Source organism: Conger conger, chromosome 1 (assembly GCF_963514075.1).
Source record: "Conger conger chromosome 1, fConCon1.1, whole genome shotgun sequence".
Classification (NCBI taxonomy): domain Eukaryota; kingdom Metazoa; phylum Chordata; class Actinopteri; order Anguilliformes; family Congridae; genus Conger; species Conger conger.
In genome coordinates, this window is record NC_083760.1 from 67,339,712 (window position 1) to 67,355,487 (window position 15,776).

Consider the following 15,776-nt stretch of genomic DNA (forward strand, 5'->3'; position numbering starts at 1 on the left):
AACCACTGGACTCAGCTAATCCACCCTCTTTAGACTGAACCAGATTAACTGCCCAGTTCAGTGGGTGAGTTTAAAGACAGCAAACCTGCTCGACTGCTCACCACCAGTAATCCTGCTGTAGCATCAGCCATCCGTAGAAAGATGGTTTATGTTCATCCTTAGATACGTAGAACACCTTTGGAGAGTGTAGAGAAGAGGTCTGCAGACCTTGTGTGGCCTCCACATCTGCCTCTTACTGCAATTCTGCATCATGCTGCAATTCACAGCCATCATCACCCCCTGCTGACCATCCTCCCACCCATGGCTCAACTCATAACAGACAGAGACAAACAGTGTACTTTTCCAAATTGTCTGGACACACCTAAATCACTAAAAGCAGTGATCACCTGGTGCTGCCTTCACATATGCTGTGAGAAAGCAGGATGGAGCATGGTGTCTCTCCCACGCACTTCTGCACTCAAACCAAGCCTGTTTGCCTCTTACATAAAACAACCGCTCAATATCGGGTATCCATGGAAACCTGGCATGCAAGAGTGCAGGCACTGAAGCTCAGTCGAGAGAAAGGAGGTATTGCTCATGATAGCCCATGTTGTTCAAAAGCCCATGTTGTTCAAATGAATGTATTTCTTAAGTGAAGCTTTTGTTTTTGTGCTTGTGATCTTGGCAACCTCTGTGCACAATTCAGAGTATATTCATGTGATTTTCCACTTCTCTTTGTGAAAAGCATGTGGCAGCACAGAATTAAGGTCAAACTATCCAATTGTCTCTTCTAATTGCATGTTTGCGTGGGACTCATTCAGAGATGGGGAAGCTGTAGTCCTAGCTATGGCTGTCATTTTACCATGTTTTAAAGGGAAGAGGATTGTGTGCCATGTCTATATGTCATAATTGGCTGGGTCCTGTCAAACTCATTCTGGTCCCATATGAGATAAGCTCCTACATCCCCAAACACATCGCCTTCTCCAGTCGAACACCTACGCTTAGGACATGGTACATCTTGAGTTATGTTGATTTGTTTTTTTGGGGGGTTTTTGGTTCGAAAATATATCCCTTTGTTAGAAAATACTCTGATTGTATATTGTGTTATACTGCTAAGCCTTCTGGGATTGTAAATATGAAAGTGGGTGGATTACTGATGTCTATCTCATGAATGTCTGGCTGGTGGCTGCTGCTGTAGGCCCATAAACAAAATGTCAGCAGATTGCTATCTAGGAAGGTCAGTTTTTACAGAACTCTGGAGAGAACTAAAATGCTTAAAAAAAAACAATGCCCTGAAATGTAAATCCAGGCATGTAGTGGTAGTGAAAAGATTAACATCGTTATGCTTTGCAAAAGTGTGCAGTTTTACAGTATTTCATATGTCAGTTTACTCACTACCTTGCCAATTTATACCATCTGTTGTTACATGATTTTTCTCATTTGCAAAATCACACTGCACAAAATGTTATAGTTATAATCGCCTACATTTTAACATAAACTATTAAAACCCACCCCCATGGCAGTGTTGTGACAAGGATTGTAACATACACAAAAGCACTGGTGACAAGTGGAAGCAATGGGCTCAACAGAATTATAGCCAATGCAGGCAGTATTGAATCCATGATCATACTTATGCATTTGGCAATAGTCAAAAACTCCTGTGTATTTCTTCATTGCACCTGTAGTCCCATGGTTATACACATATTCCTCAACCCATACTTCCATATTTTACACTTGCCTGTATATCAGGATTGTATGCATATTTCATCCATGCTTTTTCCCTTATTATTAAGCATTTGTGGAGTTTATAAGAGCTGATCATCTTTTATGAATATCAGTTTAGACACAACCTCATTATTACATTTATCCTAATAACAGAAGAATATTAGCATTGCATATTTGTTCTGTATACTTAATTTTTTGTTCCCACCAATTTTACCAATATTTCACCTTAATATTCAAAGATCTTGTGTGGTTTCTGGGGAGATAGTTATTTCCAGTAGATGTCAATCTTACTCCTGTATGTGACTAAGGAGCACATGGATTCTCTGCTTCCTCTTTGGGCTGTGGGATGGCTGAAAGGTGTGAAGAAGCACAGCATGTTCCCATGTCAAACAGCAGTGCTGGGAAGCAGCAGGGGGCAGGTGTAAACCCCGCACACTGCAGAGGACTATTAGAATATTGCTCTGCTTGTGGCCACTTAGCCTTGTGAATGCGTGTGCATGTACGTGAAAATCAGTGAGGCTGTTTTACGTGATATACTGTAGCTCATTGTATGTATGTGTTTGTGGGTGAGTTTCTTGTATGTGTATGTATGTGTGGGTGTGTGTATGTGCATGTACTTCTTAGTGGATGAATGGAATGTCGGTATTGTGAGAATGTCATTATTTTAATAGCATGTCTAATTGGGCTGTAGGTTGATGAGCTGTATGAGGCTTTCTGCATTCAGAGGTGCCTACGGGATGGAGCCAGCAGGATGAAGCAGGCTTTCTCCACATCGCCATCCTCCAAAAGCTCACGAGAGAGTCTGGCTGAGGTCAACCGTCGCTATAAGGAGTACAGCGAAGTGAGGGACACTACATAAACACTTAATTCTGAATTTTATCACAAGGACATTGCACGTACACAAGCACACTTATAGTACATACAAACACTTATCTGCATTGATATGCATATGCCCATGAACACACTCCCTACCAATTCACATGTACCGGTTTTTGTATGCGCACACACACACACACACACACACACACACACACATATTCACACTCAGAATGCTTGCATTTGTATTTATACCTGGTGGTCTCTATTTTTCTCATTTTAAGATCTGAGTGATATTAGGAATGGTTTATTTGTATTTTTTAATGGGTCACATGTTGTTCTGTCAGAATATGAGCAGCTTTGAAGATGAAATGGAGAACCTGTTGGGAGAGTTTCACATTAAGATGTGTGGTAAGTTTGGGTTTGTTATGATTTGCGTGGTTTTGTCAGTTAAACTGAACAACCACCACCTTATATTTTTGGCTTGCTTGGTGCATAATTTCTTTGTCATAAATACAGGATACCAAGCAAATTATGAATTGTATAAAATTGAATTGTAAAAAGCAGAACAGTTAACACCATATGTACACACCAAGAACATATACTTATAGTAAGATCTTTTGGAAAGATGTGATTATATTTGCAAGCACTTTGCAAGTGTTAGCAACAAGTCACATTGTTACAAAGTAAATACTATATGGAGAATAAGTACAAATCTGTGTGTTGTCTGTTCAGAGATGCTCTTCTGCGTACCGGGTGTTTTTTGCACCATGCTCTGCAAACTCTAGAGACTGTTGTGTGTTTCTGAGATACTCAAACCACTCTGTCTGGCACCAACAATCATTCCATGGTCAAATTCAGTTAGATCACATTTCCTCCCCTCCTGGCATTTGGTCTGAAAAACAGCTGAACCTCTTGACCCTGTATGTTTTAATGCATTTAGTTGCTGCCACATGATTGGCTGATTTAAATATTTGCATTAACAAGCTGGTGTACAGATGTACCTAATAAAGTGCTCAGTGAGTGTATATTTGCATAGTACTTATCTAGTATGTACATATGTCATTACACAAGTACAAAGCCACTACTGTAAGGTGTGACTGAACTATTTTCTGTTCCTCGTTCTTTCCTTCTCTCCTAGGTCTAGCTGGCTTTGCTCGACTCTGTTCGGGAGATCAATATGAAGTTAGTACAATCAATTACAGTATAAGCCATTTTCGATCAGTGAAGATTATTGAACCTTATAGTGGGGGAGCTACCATGTGCTGTCAATTAGAGACTTGTATGAACCAGTCAAAGGGCTTTGCTTTCTTTAGTAAAATCTGAGTTGGTGACATGAAACCAGCAAGTAAGATGCTGTGACCATAACCTCAAAATAGCTTGCATTTACTAGGTAGCCTACAACCAATTAACTCAAAAATGTTATCGCATAATTAGCTAGCTCGCATATTCTGTCTTTCAACAAGACATTTGTGGCTATGGCAAAAAGGAAATTAAATGAATGGACATTGGCTTGCTTATATTTTTCTGTTTAGTTACAGCAAACTAATTATTCCAAAATAATGCATGCATTACCATGCAAATGTTTCTGGGGCGGTCCAGACACACAGAGCACATTGTGTTAGCATGTAGAAAGTGTAAATCATGTGCTTTAGGTTAAAATATGTACCCTGCTGAAAAAACAGCTCAAGCTATGTTTTTAAAAAGCTGACACATACATGGTACCAGCACTAGCTGGTTGACCAGCTCGTACCCAGCTAGACCAGCTTTATGGCCAGCCTGGCCATTTTGGTTGACCAGCTCATACCCAGCTAGATCAGTTTATGACCAACTTGACCAGCTCAATTTTCAAGCTGGTCAACCTGGCATGGCTGGATTTTACACCAGGGTAATCATTGAAAATACACAAGAGCTCAGCCAATTTCAGGGGTTGCAAAGCCTCTCTCCCATTACAAGTGAATCTTGTGCTTATTTTCTGAGGCTAAATACAGAACGGCAAACTGCAGCTCTCACAGAAATCCGTGTTCTTTCCTCTCAGGTCTTCATGCGTTATGGCCGCCAGCGCTGGAAGCTGAAGGGTCGCATTGAAGTGAACTCCCGGCAGAGCTGGGACGGAGAAGAGATGGTGTTCATGCCCCACATCACAGAGCTCATCTCCATCAAGGTGGGAAGAAGCCAAGGGTCTCATCTCATTTCAAATATCTGTGGTTGAGAAGAAGCCAGCATGCAGACTTTTTTTTTGCTGAAGCTAAGCTATATTTCTCCAGCTTCTGTGAGACTCCTGCTGGTGGTGATTATGATGTTAGATGTTATATTTCAATTAGGCAAAAAGGGGAAATGGAATCTAAAATGTAATCACTTCCTGATTTCTTTTTTTTTTTTTTTTTTTTTTTTGTCCAATAAGGTGTCAGAGTTGAAAGGCTTGGCCAACCATGTACTGGTGGGCAGTGTCATCTGCGAAACCAAGGACCTGTTTACAGCCATGCCTCAGCTTGTTGCTGTGGATGTCAATGACCTTGGCACCATCAAACTCAACCTGGAGGTCGCTTGGTTGTAAGTGGAGCTGCAAAGTACCCAATTATGTTATAGCTGCTACTCATGTTTCACCCACATTGCCTGTCCCCCTCTTTGTAGTCCATTTGATGTGGAGGACCTGACTCTATCCTTGGGGAACCTATCTAAGGCCGTCGCCCTGCAGAGACGAGTGTCTGTGTACAGCCAGGGAACGCCTGAGACACCCATCTTCCAGGACTCCTCGTACTTTGTGAGTGTCTCAGCTTTCCCTCGGGGTGAGAGAACAGCCAACAGGGAAAGCCGGTATGAGGGAGGGACTGTGAATCTGAACACACTTAATATGAAAGCTTATCTGTGCAATTAGTGTGAACCGTTCATACATGCAGCTTCACTGAACATCACATGAGTGTAGTCTCAGGATGCAGATTGTGAAGGGTGTGTCGTTTTGTCATGTGTGTATGTCCATGAGGACTGTGTTGTATCATTGACCCCACCTTCCTCCAACCCCTCCACCCTCACCCCCACCCCACCCCACCCCTCAATCACGGTGTCTGTCCTGTGATGAAGTGGGACCCGCGGCTGAAGGAAGGCCAGCACTTGTCTTTTTTCAGTGCCTTGCGCGACACCTTCTTAGCCAAGTTGAGACACAGCCGCTCGTATGGGGACCTCCCCTCCCTGCAGCTGTGCCCCAGGTCCAGCGTGGAGGTCTATGTGAGTGCTGTGTGCCCAGCTCTGTACATGTACTGTGTGACCTACTCTGGGCCTGATTCTCCTGTGCCAAGGACTGTTTGCCCACTTCATTTGAATCTGGGGTGTTGTCTGCTTCAGCAGTCTGGGAAAGGGCCCCTTTAACGACCTGTATCTTTCTCACTCCCGGCAGTCGACCCTGGCGGACGATGTCTTTGAGAACGGTGGGTGCGGTGTGACCGAGTGCAAGCGGCTGTCCTTCACCTTTTCCGACACGCCCGGGACCAGCCCCCTCCCTCTTCCCAGCTGGTCCAACCCTGCCATTATGGTCACGCCCCCTGAGAACGACTGGCAGTCTTTGCAGTCGGAGAGCACAGGAGATGGGGGGCGGCAGAAAGAGGACGATGGAGAGGAGGATGAGGATGACGATGATGAGGGGAGCATTAGCATTAGCCTGGCCAGCGAGGCTGGGTCCGAGTGGGAGGAGCAGATTGAAAGTCTGGACAATAGGTCGGCATCCCTGGGCTCGGACCGGATGTCCGCCTCGGACATCTTCCTGGACCGCTCTGTGTCCGAGGCACTCCTGCAGGACGACGATTCGGAGCTGAAGCCCTTGGAGCTGGATGCTGAGGAGGGCAACCTGACCAAGCAGCTGGTGAGGAGGCTGACCTCCGCGGACGTGCTGCCAGACCCCGTGCGGCCAGAGGGGGCCCTGGGCTGGGGGAGCAGTCTTGAGGAGGCCTTCCATGGCCTGCTGCTGACCCTGGAGGGCCTGCAGGAGAAGAGCAGGGAGGTGCAGGAGCTGGAGCAGGAGGTTCTGCATCTGGAGGATGTGCTGAAGGTGAGCGTGGGCATGTTGGGGTGAGTTGGGGCATTTTAAACCTTTTCAGCAGCAATTATTATCAGCTATAATAGTAAGACCTTTGGCATAAGCTCTCAATGTGCTTTTTCAGCTAAGTAGCCTGACATGCTATAGGGAACCTATGGTTTGATATAAAAAGGTTACCAGTTACCATTCGCACAGTTCTCACAGGGCCCTTGGTTCTGCTTCTCCTCCGTTCCTTCAAATTTATGACCCACCTCTGGCTGGAACATGTATGGTTTAATCACCATTGGATAATTTATAGATGCCATGATCACCACCATGTTCACATTTATAGCAGGGGTTGTGTGGGCAGGAGATGGGAGGGGCACTCCTGTCAGTCCTGGTTAGAGACCAAATCAAGGCAGAGCATGATAAACAAATGGACAACACCCACCCAAAATGGCCTCTTTTAGTGTTTCATAATTTGTTTTCCTGAAATTGCTTGTTTGATAGACCTGGTGGAATAATAGAAAAATATTGTTAATTAATCTGGTTTCTGGAACCAGGATCATTTACAGTGTTTTACAGCCTGTTTATGAATTGCCTGCCGTGTGTCTCTCAGAGCAGAGCTCCCACACACAGGAGCAGGTCTTCAAGCCTCAGTCTGACAGTGGAGAGCGCTCTCGAGAGCTTCGACTTCCTAAATACCTCAGACTTTGATGACAATGACACAGGTGATGATGAGCTCCCTCATTCAGCGTTCTTCGACATGGAGACAGAGAGGGTTGGGTAAGTTTAGAATCCCCCCTGCTCCCCCACATACCTGGTGTCCCACTCTGCTTCCACTTACTGTCCCTTAAGGCTAATGTATCCTCACCACATACATGCCCTACAATGCTTGGTGACACAATGCAGAGAGCGTGTGCAGGCTCAATGTGTATAGGGAAATTGTGCTTCCAGATTTAGTAATTATAGGCACACAAGCTGCAGTACCATGTATTGCAATAGACGGCTGGAAATGAAAACTCAAAAAATATCCGGGAAAGTTGTGCACCTGCCACCTAGTGGATTTCTATGAATCGCATGAATGAAACACCCTTGTTTTCTCCCAATATCATGTGTATTCTGCAATGCAGTCAAAATTCCCTTCTCATACATACAATGCTCACCAAGCATTCAAGCATGTGTAGGCGTTTTATGGTTGAATAGGTATGGAGCATTACAGCTGACTTGTCAAGCACACATCGACTAATCTTATAGATTCAGGTGGCCTGTGTATCTGTGTGTGTATGTGTATGTGTGTGTATGTGTGTGTGTGTGTGTGTGTGTGTGTGAGTATGTGTGTGAGTATGTGTGTGTGTTTGTGTGTGTGCATCTTTTTCATAAAAAACATGAAGGTTTTTTAAGATGGGATGCCCCACTGCACTGCAGTTGCATTTGCTCTCACAGCTGACATGCAGGACTGCTTTATGATGAACTGCAGTGCTCTGTACAGACCACAGTGGAGCTAAAGCCCTGCTGTGCTCCCTCAGGGCGAGTCAGCACCCTGAGGCCAGGGGCCATCTGAGTGAGGCTCTGACAGAGGACACAGGGGTGGGGAATAGCATGGCCGGCACCCCCCTGCCCCTCACCTCCGGCAGCGAGAGTCTGGACCTGGCCATCACCAGGCACCTGCAGTACTGCTGCCACCTTGTCCAGGTACTCAACATTCAGCAGCCAAACTGGATCATATATACAGAATGCAAGCCGTGTAAATGCACACATCTACACATCTAAAATGCTAAATACCACAAATGGCATGTCAATTCCTGACACAACATATATTTACATACGTAGAGGTTTAAACAATGTGCACAGATTATGAGTGCCATAATCAACAGTACATGCAGTATACACCTTGAGATTCAGGCAAAGTGGATGCGATTATCTTTATTTTTTTTTATTTTTTTTTTATTATTATTATGGATGAGATTATCTTTGATAATTAAATGTTATTGCAGCTCCTGTCCAGCAGAGGGAGCCCCTCCATTACCAGACCCCAGCTCCTGAAACTCACCTCTCAGACCCGGCTGCTGGAGGAGCTGGGAGATATATTTGCCAACCGGCAGGGATCCATTGACACGCCTGCAGATGGTAAGTGTCATACTACTATGACTACTACTACAAACAATACTCATACTAATAATGTGTTGTGGCCCATCTGTCTTCAGTGCTCCCTGGACTGGCAGAGAGACCAGCAGTGCTGTCTTTCTGGCTGGAGCTCAGTGGTCCAGGCAGCCCATTCCACAGCTCTCTGGACAGAGTACTGAAGTTCCTGCACCACAGCTTTACTGCAGCCCTGCAGGAGAGACACCCAGACACTGCGCACACAGGTACCACCATTAACTGTAGAAGAACTAAAGTGAATTTCAAGAAGATAGATGTGTCACATAGAGTAAACTACTGTAAATAAGAGTGATACATTTTTAGCCCTGTTCCACAGACATGCTGGTCAAAGAGCTGGTGTGTGTTTGTGAGTCTGTGCTGTGTGTGTGCGTGTGCATCGGTCTCTGAGAGAAGTGTGTTGTTTTCCGTCCCACAGTAATGCGGCTGGTGATCACTGAAATGATGGACAGGAGTGAGCTGGTCTCCTCCCCCTGCCTGTCACCACCTGCCCCAAACCAGGACATCCTCACTGTGTTCCAGTTCCACAGCTACGCCTGCACTCACAGCATACACAGCATGGAGGAGCACTTTCGGCACGTGGCTGAGGAAGGTAGGCTGCAGGCAACCCGGAGCCATTTTATGACCTTTTATTGATCTGAGACCTGGACGTACAATTACTGCTGCAGGTTTAAATGAACCTCGGGGTACTGCTATTGTACATTTTTAGGATCATAAATTGATATTTTAGTTTTAAGCAAGAAAATGATTAGATTATGATTAAGATTACATTACATTACATTACATTACATGACATTAATGGCATTTGGCAGACGCTCTTATCTAGATCGACGTACAGTTTATTTGACTAAGCAGGTGACAATCCTCCCCTGGAGCAATGCAGGGTTAAGGGCCTTGCTCAAGGGCCCAACGGCTGTGCGGATCTTACCGTGGCTACACCAGGGATTGAACCACCGACCATGCGGGTCCCAGTCATGTACCTTAACCACTACACTACATTACAGATTATGATTAAGAACAGTGTTGGTCCCACACCCTATTGTGATCTGGTCATAGTCTCAAAAACACTGCCAAGCACTGTGATGTTTCATTATTGTGTATTGTCTAGCTGAATTTGTGGCTTCTCTGCGCTCTGGCGACCTCGAGTGGACACTCAGGGAACTGCAGGAGGTTCAGGCCTCAAGTTTGTGGCCCCAGGAGGAGACGCTGAGGGCCCTGGCTGCGCTCCTAGTGACCGATACTCCACGGCTCAGGAAGGCTGCAACCGCCTTCCTCATTTCAGCCTCTACTCACTTGCCCTTCAGGTCGAAGGTTCGATGTTTTATACATTTTTGCTTTCATTTTTATATTATATTTTATACATATTTAATTTATATATAACTAATTATCCACTCAGTGAGCAATTTATTTGGTGGACCTGTACACCAGCTTATTAATGCAAATATTTCATCAGCTAATCATGTGCATAAAAAATGCATAAAAGCATGCAGACGTGGTCAAGAGGTTCAGCTGTTATTCAGACCAAATGTCAGAAAGGGGAAGAAATGTGATCTAAGTGACTTTGACTGTAGAATGATTGTTGGTGCCAGACAGGGTGGTCTGAGTATCTCAGAAACTGCTGATCTCCTACAATTTTCATGCACAACAGTCTCTAGAGTTTGCAGAGAATGGTGCAAAAAACAAAAAACATCTAGTGAGCAGTAGTTCCATGGGCAGAAACATGTTGTTAATGAGAGAAATCAGAGGACAAGGGCCAGACTGGTCGAAGCTGACAGAAAGGCATCTTAAGTGGATAGGCTACAGCAGCAGGAGACCAATAAGAATAGAAAATAAGTTTAATAAATACCTAATAAAGTGCTCACTGAGTGTATTATAATTTATACGTGAGGTTCTCAGAATAGGCTTTGCATTATAGGAATACAGATGTGTGTATCTTGTTGTCACTGTCAAATACATTAATCGGATATTACATTTTGACTGGAGCTCTCTTTCAAGGCTAACAATTTGTGTGTGTGCGTGTCTGTGTGTGTGTGTGTGTGTGTGTCTGTGTGTGTGTGTGTGTGTGTGTGTGTGTGTGCGTGTGCGTATGTGCGTGTGTTTTCCTATTGCACAGGCGGTAGATTGCTACATTCAGGCTCTGTCAGAGGCAGGAGTCCAGACTCAGAGAGCAGCCTGTGTCGCTCTCAGCTGCATACAGGTCAGTAGTCAGCTGCATACAGGTCAGTAGTCAGCTGCATACAGGTCAGAGTAGTTGGGAGGGAGGGGCAGGTCTGGAAACAAGATTTAGAGGCTGGGGGAGAGGCTTTGGGACAGTGCCATTATTCATGGGAAGTAATGCTCTGTAAAGCTCTCTGTGTTTCACATGTCAAGAACCTTATATCAAGTACAGTTTGACTAATTAATTGAAACCGGGAAGAAAGAAAGCAGTCTTACCCTGGATTTTCCCAGTCTCGTATGATGCCCATCAGCCAATCGTGTGGAGTGCAGGACAGAATGAAGACCACCCTCCTTGTTTGTAAATCATGATTTTAACTTGTAGTCTGTCTTTCTCTGTCTTAGGCCAGTGAGAGCACTGAGGCAGTTGTGGCCTTGTGCAACTCAGCCGATGAGGAACTTCGCCATGTTGCCATAGAAACCCTACTTACCTTTGGTAAGTAGGTCGGCCAGTAGTTGAGCACAAATCATCATGTGGACCACATAGGCAGGATATCTCTAATACAGCACATCCTGTACATACTGTCAGCCATTTGTGAGTCATCCACTGGATAATAAGCTGCTGGAATTTTGACATTCATTGATGTCTTTGTCTGTTTTCATGTACTTTGGATGAACTGCTAGATAGCCCCAGAATATCATTGATATATCTGATTCAGTGTTAAAATGAGCATGTTCAGGTAACTGAAGGGCCATGGGACATATTCTGGACAGGCTGTTTCATGAGAGTGCATGGGTGAATGTGCTGACACAAAATGCCATATATAGTGGCTTCAGAAAGTATTCAGACCCCTTCACTTTATATTGTGTTGTGTTTATTGTTATTTTTTCATTAAAAAATTGCCATTTTTGCCCATCATTCTACACTCAATAACCCATAATGGTGAAAACATGTTTTTAGAAATTTGTGCAAATGTATTTATTTGCACAGTATAAGTATTCAGACCCTTAATTCAGTACTTTGGAGAAGCCCCTTTGACAGCAGTGACAGCTTTGAGTCTTCTTGGGTAAGTCTCTAAAGGCTTTACACACCTGGATTTGAGCAGTTTATCCAATTCTTCCTGGCAGATCCTCTCAAACTCTGTCAGATTGGATGGGAAGCGTCTGTGAACTGCCATCTTCAGGTCTCTCCACAGATGTTCTATGGGGTTTAAGTCTGGGCTTTGGCTGGCCACTCAAAGACTTGCCCCAAAGCCACTCCAGCGTTGTCTTGGCTGTATGCTTCGGGTAATTGTCATATGCCTTTTGCTGTCATTGTACTTCTGGCAGGTTCTACCATCTCTGCAGAGGACTTCCAAAGCTCTGTTAGAGTGACATTTGGGTTCTTAGTCACCTCCCTGACCAAGGCCCTTCTTGCCAGGTTACTCAGTTTGGCCAGACAGAGTCCCAGTAGCCACCGCACTCCTGGGAATACAAAAAGCTTCAGAAATCGTTTTATACCCTTACCCTGATCTATCCCTCACCACAATTTTATCACGGAGGTCTACAGAGAGTCCATGGCTTGGTTTTTGTCCTGACGTGCAGTGTGAATTGTGGGACCTTATATACATACATAATGTGCCTTTCTAAACTATTTCCAATCAATTCAATTTGCCACAGGTGGACTCCAATCAAGTTCTTGACACATCTCAATGATAATTAAAGCAAACAATGTACCTGACCACAATTTGGAGTGCCACGGCAACGGGTCTGTAAATGAGAGATTTAAGACTTAAGTTTCGATTTTTTATACATTTGCAAAAGTTTGTGCAAACATGTTTTCACTTTGTCATTATTGGTTATTGAGTGTAGATTGATGGGCAAAAGTGGCCATTTAAAATGAAATCACAATAAAGTGTGCAAACAGTGAAGGGGTCTCGATACTTTCTGAAGATACTGTCTCTGCCTCCATAGGTGAGAAAGGGCAGCTGGCATATGAGCAGCTGGATACGGCTCCCAGGGAGATGGTGCGTCTGGGCACACGGAGAGGAAATGGGGTCACCACGGCCCTCTGAGGGCCCCCAGCGCAGCCTGTAGACTGAAGGAACCCGCGGAGGGGACTCCAGTTGGGCGTAGCCCTGATACTGCTTTCATTCAGAGACTGAAGCAACTCACAGATGTTCATTCTGAACCATTAAGCCATTTCTGTGTGTGCAGACTTTGTTATCAGAACTATTATTCTAATATTTACAATTTGTCATTTGTGTTCTTACTATTAATTGATAATGTTAATATTATTAGTTTTTATTGGTGATAGTCACAATTTCATTTGCACTTTGAAACTGCACCGTAATAAGCAGATTGGGACAGAATATTGTACATTGTAAAATGTGGCATATCATGCTTTATTTCTTTTTCTATATTTGTCTCACATTTGACTTTCATTTCGAGAATTTTTTATCTAGAACAATTATTCTTTCTAACCACAGGGTCCGTACAGTCCCACAGCCTCATAAATGGTTCAGATGTTGGGAAGCTTGTCTGATTGATTCATGTTCATTTCTAACAACCAGTAATGGGAGAAGGACATGTTCCCCATAAGAGGGCGATGGCAGTATACCAGTCATGTGAGAGCGACGTCATCCCCTTCATAAGAAGGGTGTGACAGTATAGTGTAATGGTTAGGAAGCTGAGCACTGCTGTCCTACCCTTGAGCAAGGTTCTAAACCTGAATTGCTTTAGTCAATATCCAGCTATATTGATGGATTGTATGTTACATTAAAGAATGTAAGCTGTGTAAGTCTTAGATAGTCAGATAGTCTTATCTAGCCACTCTGGATGTACTTAATGCCTAAAATGTAAGATTTCATGTGGGTTAATAATATGCTGTCAATCACAGATTTACTCTTTACTAACACTGTGATTGCTTAAAATAAAATAAGTAATTGATTATGAAAATGAGTAATCACACTACATGGATCTGTTATTTCTCCTGAATATATTTTTGACCACAACAGAAAATATAATTATAGAATCTTTCTTAAAATGAAATTGTTTATGTGAGGCACACAACAGTAATACCACATTGTTGGGACACAAATTAATCATGCCTCAATTAATTCAAAAAAAGGATATATTCGTTTTCAGCCCACTCTTCAAGCTCAGGGACCTCCCATTTTAGTCTTGTATAAGTTTTAGAATGGGCATTTCTGTCTATACCAGGATATTTATTTTATGAGAGAGCTGCCATCATCTACTGAGACAGTGTCTATTCTGAACACCTTGAGGCAGTGGTCTGAACATGGTGATTTGATGAGGAAAGTGCACTTTTGCTCAAGACAATGGTAAATTGTGTCCTGTGGATTGCTTAGATCATTGTTGTCCACTCCTGGACCCAGAGGTACACAGTCCTGAGAATTTAAAATATTTTATTGCATTAATTACTTGCTTTCAAGCATCATTATTGAGGGTTGCTTACATAGTTCAGTCTTGTACGTACTGCCTTTGTGCTACCAAATCAAGTGGAGTAATGAATTGGTTTTGTCAATATATTCAACTAGAGTTGTGTTCTTCACAAAATAGATCATTTTTACTTCATGTATCCTTTAACTTTTTTTGTTTGACTGTATATTTACTTTACATTTCTTTATGACATACAGTATGTAATATGTAATATATCAAAAACAAAAGGTGTAGCTGTTCTCTTAATAATGTACTATACAAGTGGTTAGTAACTAGTCGCTACTTTTTTGGACCCTGAGATATTGGTGTATATTGCGTGTGAAATTCAGAAACTACCGGAATCCTCTGTGGTCTTCTATATTAAGGCTAAGATGGTAAGAAATAAGGATGATACATATAGTTGAGAACTTGCTTGTTTAGGTTACCTGCTGATGGAATTTTGATTTGTATTATCTTACATATTTTTATTACAAGGAGCATTTGGTAATTTGGTAAAGGACTTATGGTTTGCACTTATTAATTCCAACCAAGTATTTTGCCACAAAATGATTCTGACTGACAAAATATGTACTCCTCCCAGAAACATCAAGGCATATTTCCATATATAACAGAGCACAAGTAGCCAAAATTGATATTAATATTAACCACAAACCTGACCCTCAAACAAACTAAATGATGATTGACTGCATTATTTCAACAGTTTTTTTTTGTTGTTGTTCACATTTCGCACAGAAATAACTTTTCTTACTTAAGAAACAAACATTGTTTTCCTTCTGTCATTAATTGTATGTTATGATGATATGAGAAACCCATTAATTATCTTTATCTGCTCTGTACACAAATATGTTACTTCTTCTTAAATGAATTATCTGTACAGAATTAAGTGACCTACACTGTAAGATCCATTGAGGCTTGGGTCCCCCTTATTCTGGTTTTGTTTGGTTTCCACTCTGTTTATGAGGTTATCATTTTCTGCTTGTGGCAATAAAGTTTATTTTTGCATAATTATATACACAATTACTTGTCTATTTACACATTCATAATTGGGTTGCCCTTTTAAAATGGTTGTGTAGTGGATCAACACTACAAAGCGGTTGCTTGTATAGCAGTGTATAGTATACAAAGCTGTAGTGTCTTCAGTCATGTTATTTTATCTTCATTCAAATTTTGGTGTGAAAGTGGTTACTTAGTTAATTATTCAACAGAATAAGAATATCGGACAGTTTGTAAGCCAGAATTGTTCCGTCGTGTTTTTGGCATACGACGGGAGGGTTGGTGATGCCTGCGAGCTATGCATAAACCATGGAGTTAAGTATACGCTTGAAATGTGTATGAAGGATGTGTCACCTATTGTGTGATATAAAAATTTGACACATGACTGTTTTTTATATTTTTACACAAATTGGTGTCTGTGGTGTTACCATTGCTTATGATTATCCAACATCAATATTTTTTTAAACAATTCTCTGGCATTGCCCGAGTGTAGTGTATT

At 42.8% G+C, this 15,776-nt stretch overlaps 1 protein-coding gene across 3 annotated transcripts in view; it reads left to right on the top strand.

Annotated features, from left to right (window-relative positions):
- The window catches only part of LOC133130979 (rho family-interacting cell polarization regulator 2-like), a 30,833-nt gene extending 15,532 nt beyond the window's left edge, over positions 1-15,301 (top strand). For 2 of the 3 annotated variants that reach the window (XM_061246011.1, XM_061246020.1), the window contains exons 7-23: positions 2,396-2,545; positions 2,868-2,931; positions 3,662-3,705; positions 4,559-4,684; positions 4,925-5,073; positions 5,155-5,284; positions 5,602-5,745; positions 5,915-6,562; positions 7,149-7,315; positions 8,059-8,224; positions 8,527-8,659; positions 8,737-8,898; positions 9,108-9,281; positions 9,798-10,000; positions 10,803-10,886; positions 11,249-11,339; positions 12,797-15,301. In XM_061246011.1, the coding sequence (XP_061101995.1) occupies positions 2,396-2,545; positions 2,868-2,931; positions 3,662-3,705; positions 4,559-4,684; positions 4,925-5,073; positions 5,155-5,284; positions 5,602-5,745; positions 5,915-6,562; positions 7,149-7,315; positions 8,059-8,224; positions 8,527-8,659; positions 8,737-8,898; positions 9,108-9,281; positions 9,798-10,000; positions 10,803-10,886; positions 11,249-11,339; positions 12,797-12,897 (2,736 nt within the window). In that variant the 3' untranslated portion in view covers positions 12,898-15,301. The remainder of the gene's footprint in view (positions 1-2,395; positions 2,546-2,867; positions 2,932-3,661; positions 3,706-4,558; positions 4,685-4,924; positions 5,074-5,154; positions 5,285-5,601; positions 5,746-5,914; positions 6,563-7,148; positions 7,316-8,058; positions 8,225-8,526; positions 8,660-8,736; positions 8,899-9,107; positions 9,282-9,797; positions 10,001-10,802; positions 10,887-11,248; positions 11,340-12,796) is intronic. The other variant, XM_061246027.1, reaches the window with a different exon arrangement.
- Positions 15,302-15,776: the final 475 nt, after the last annotated feature.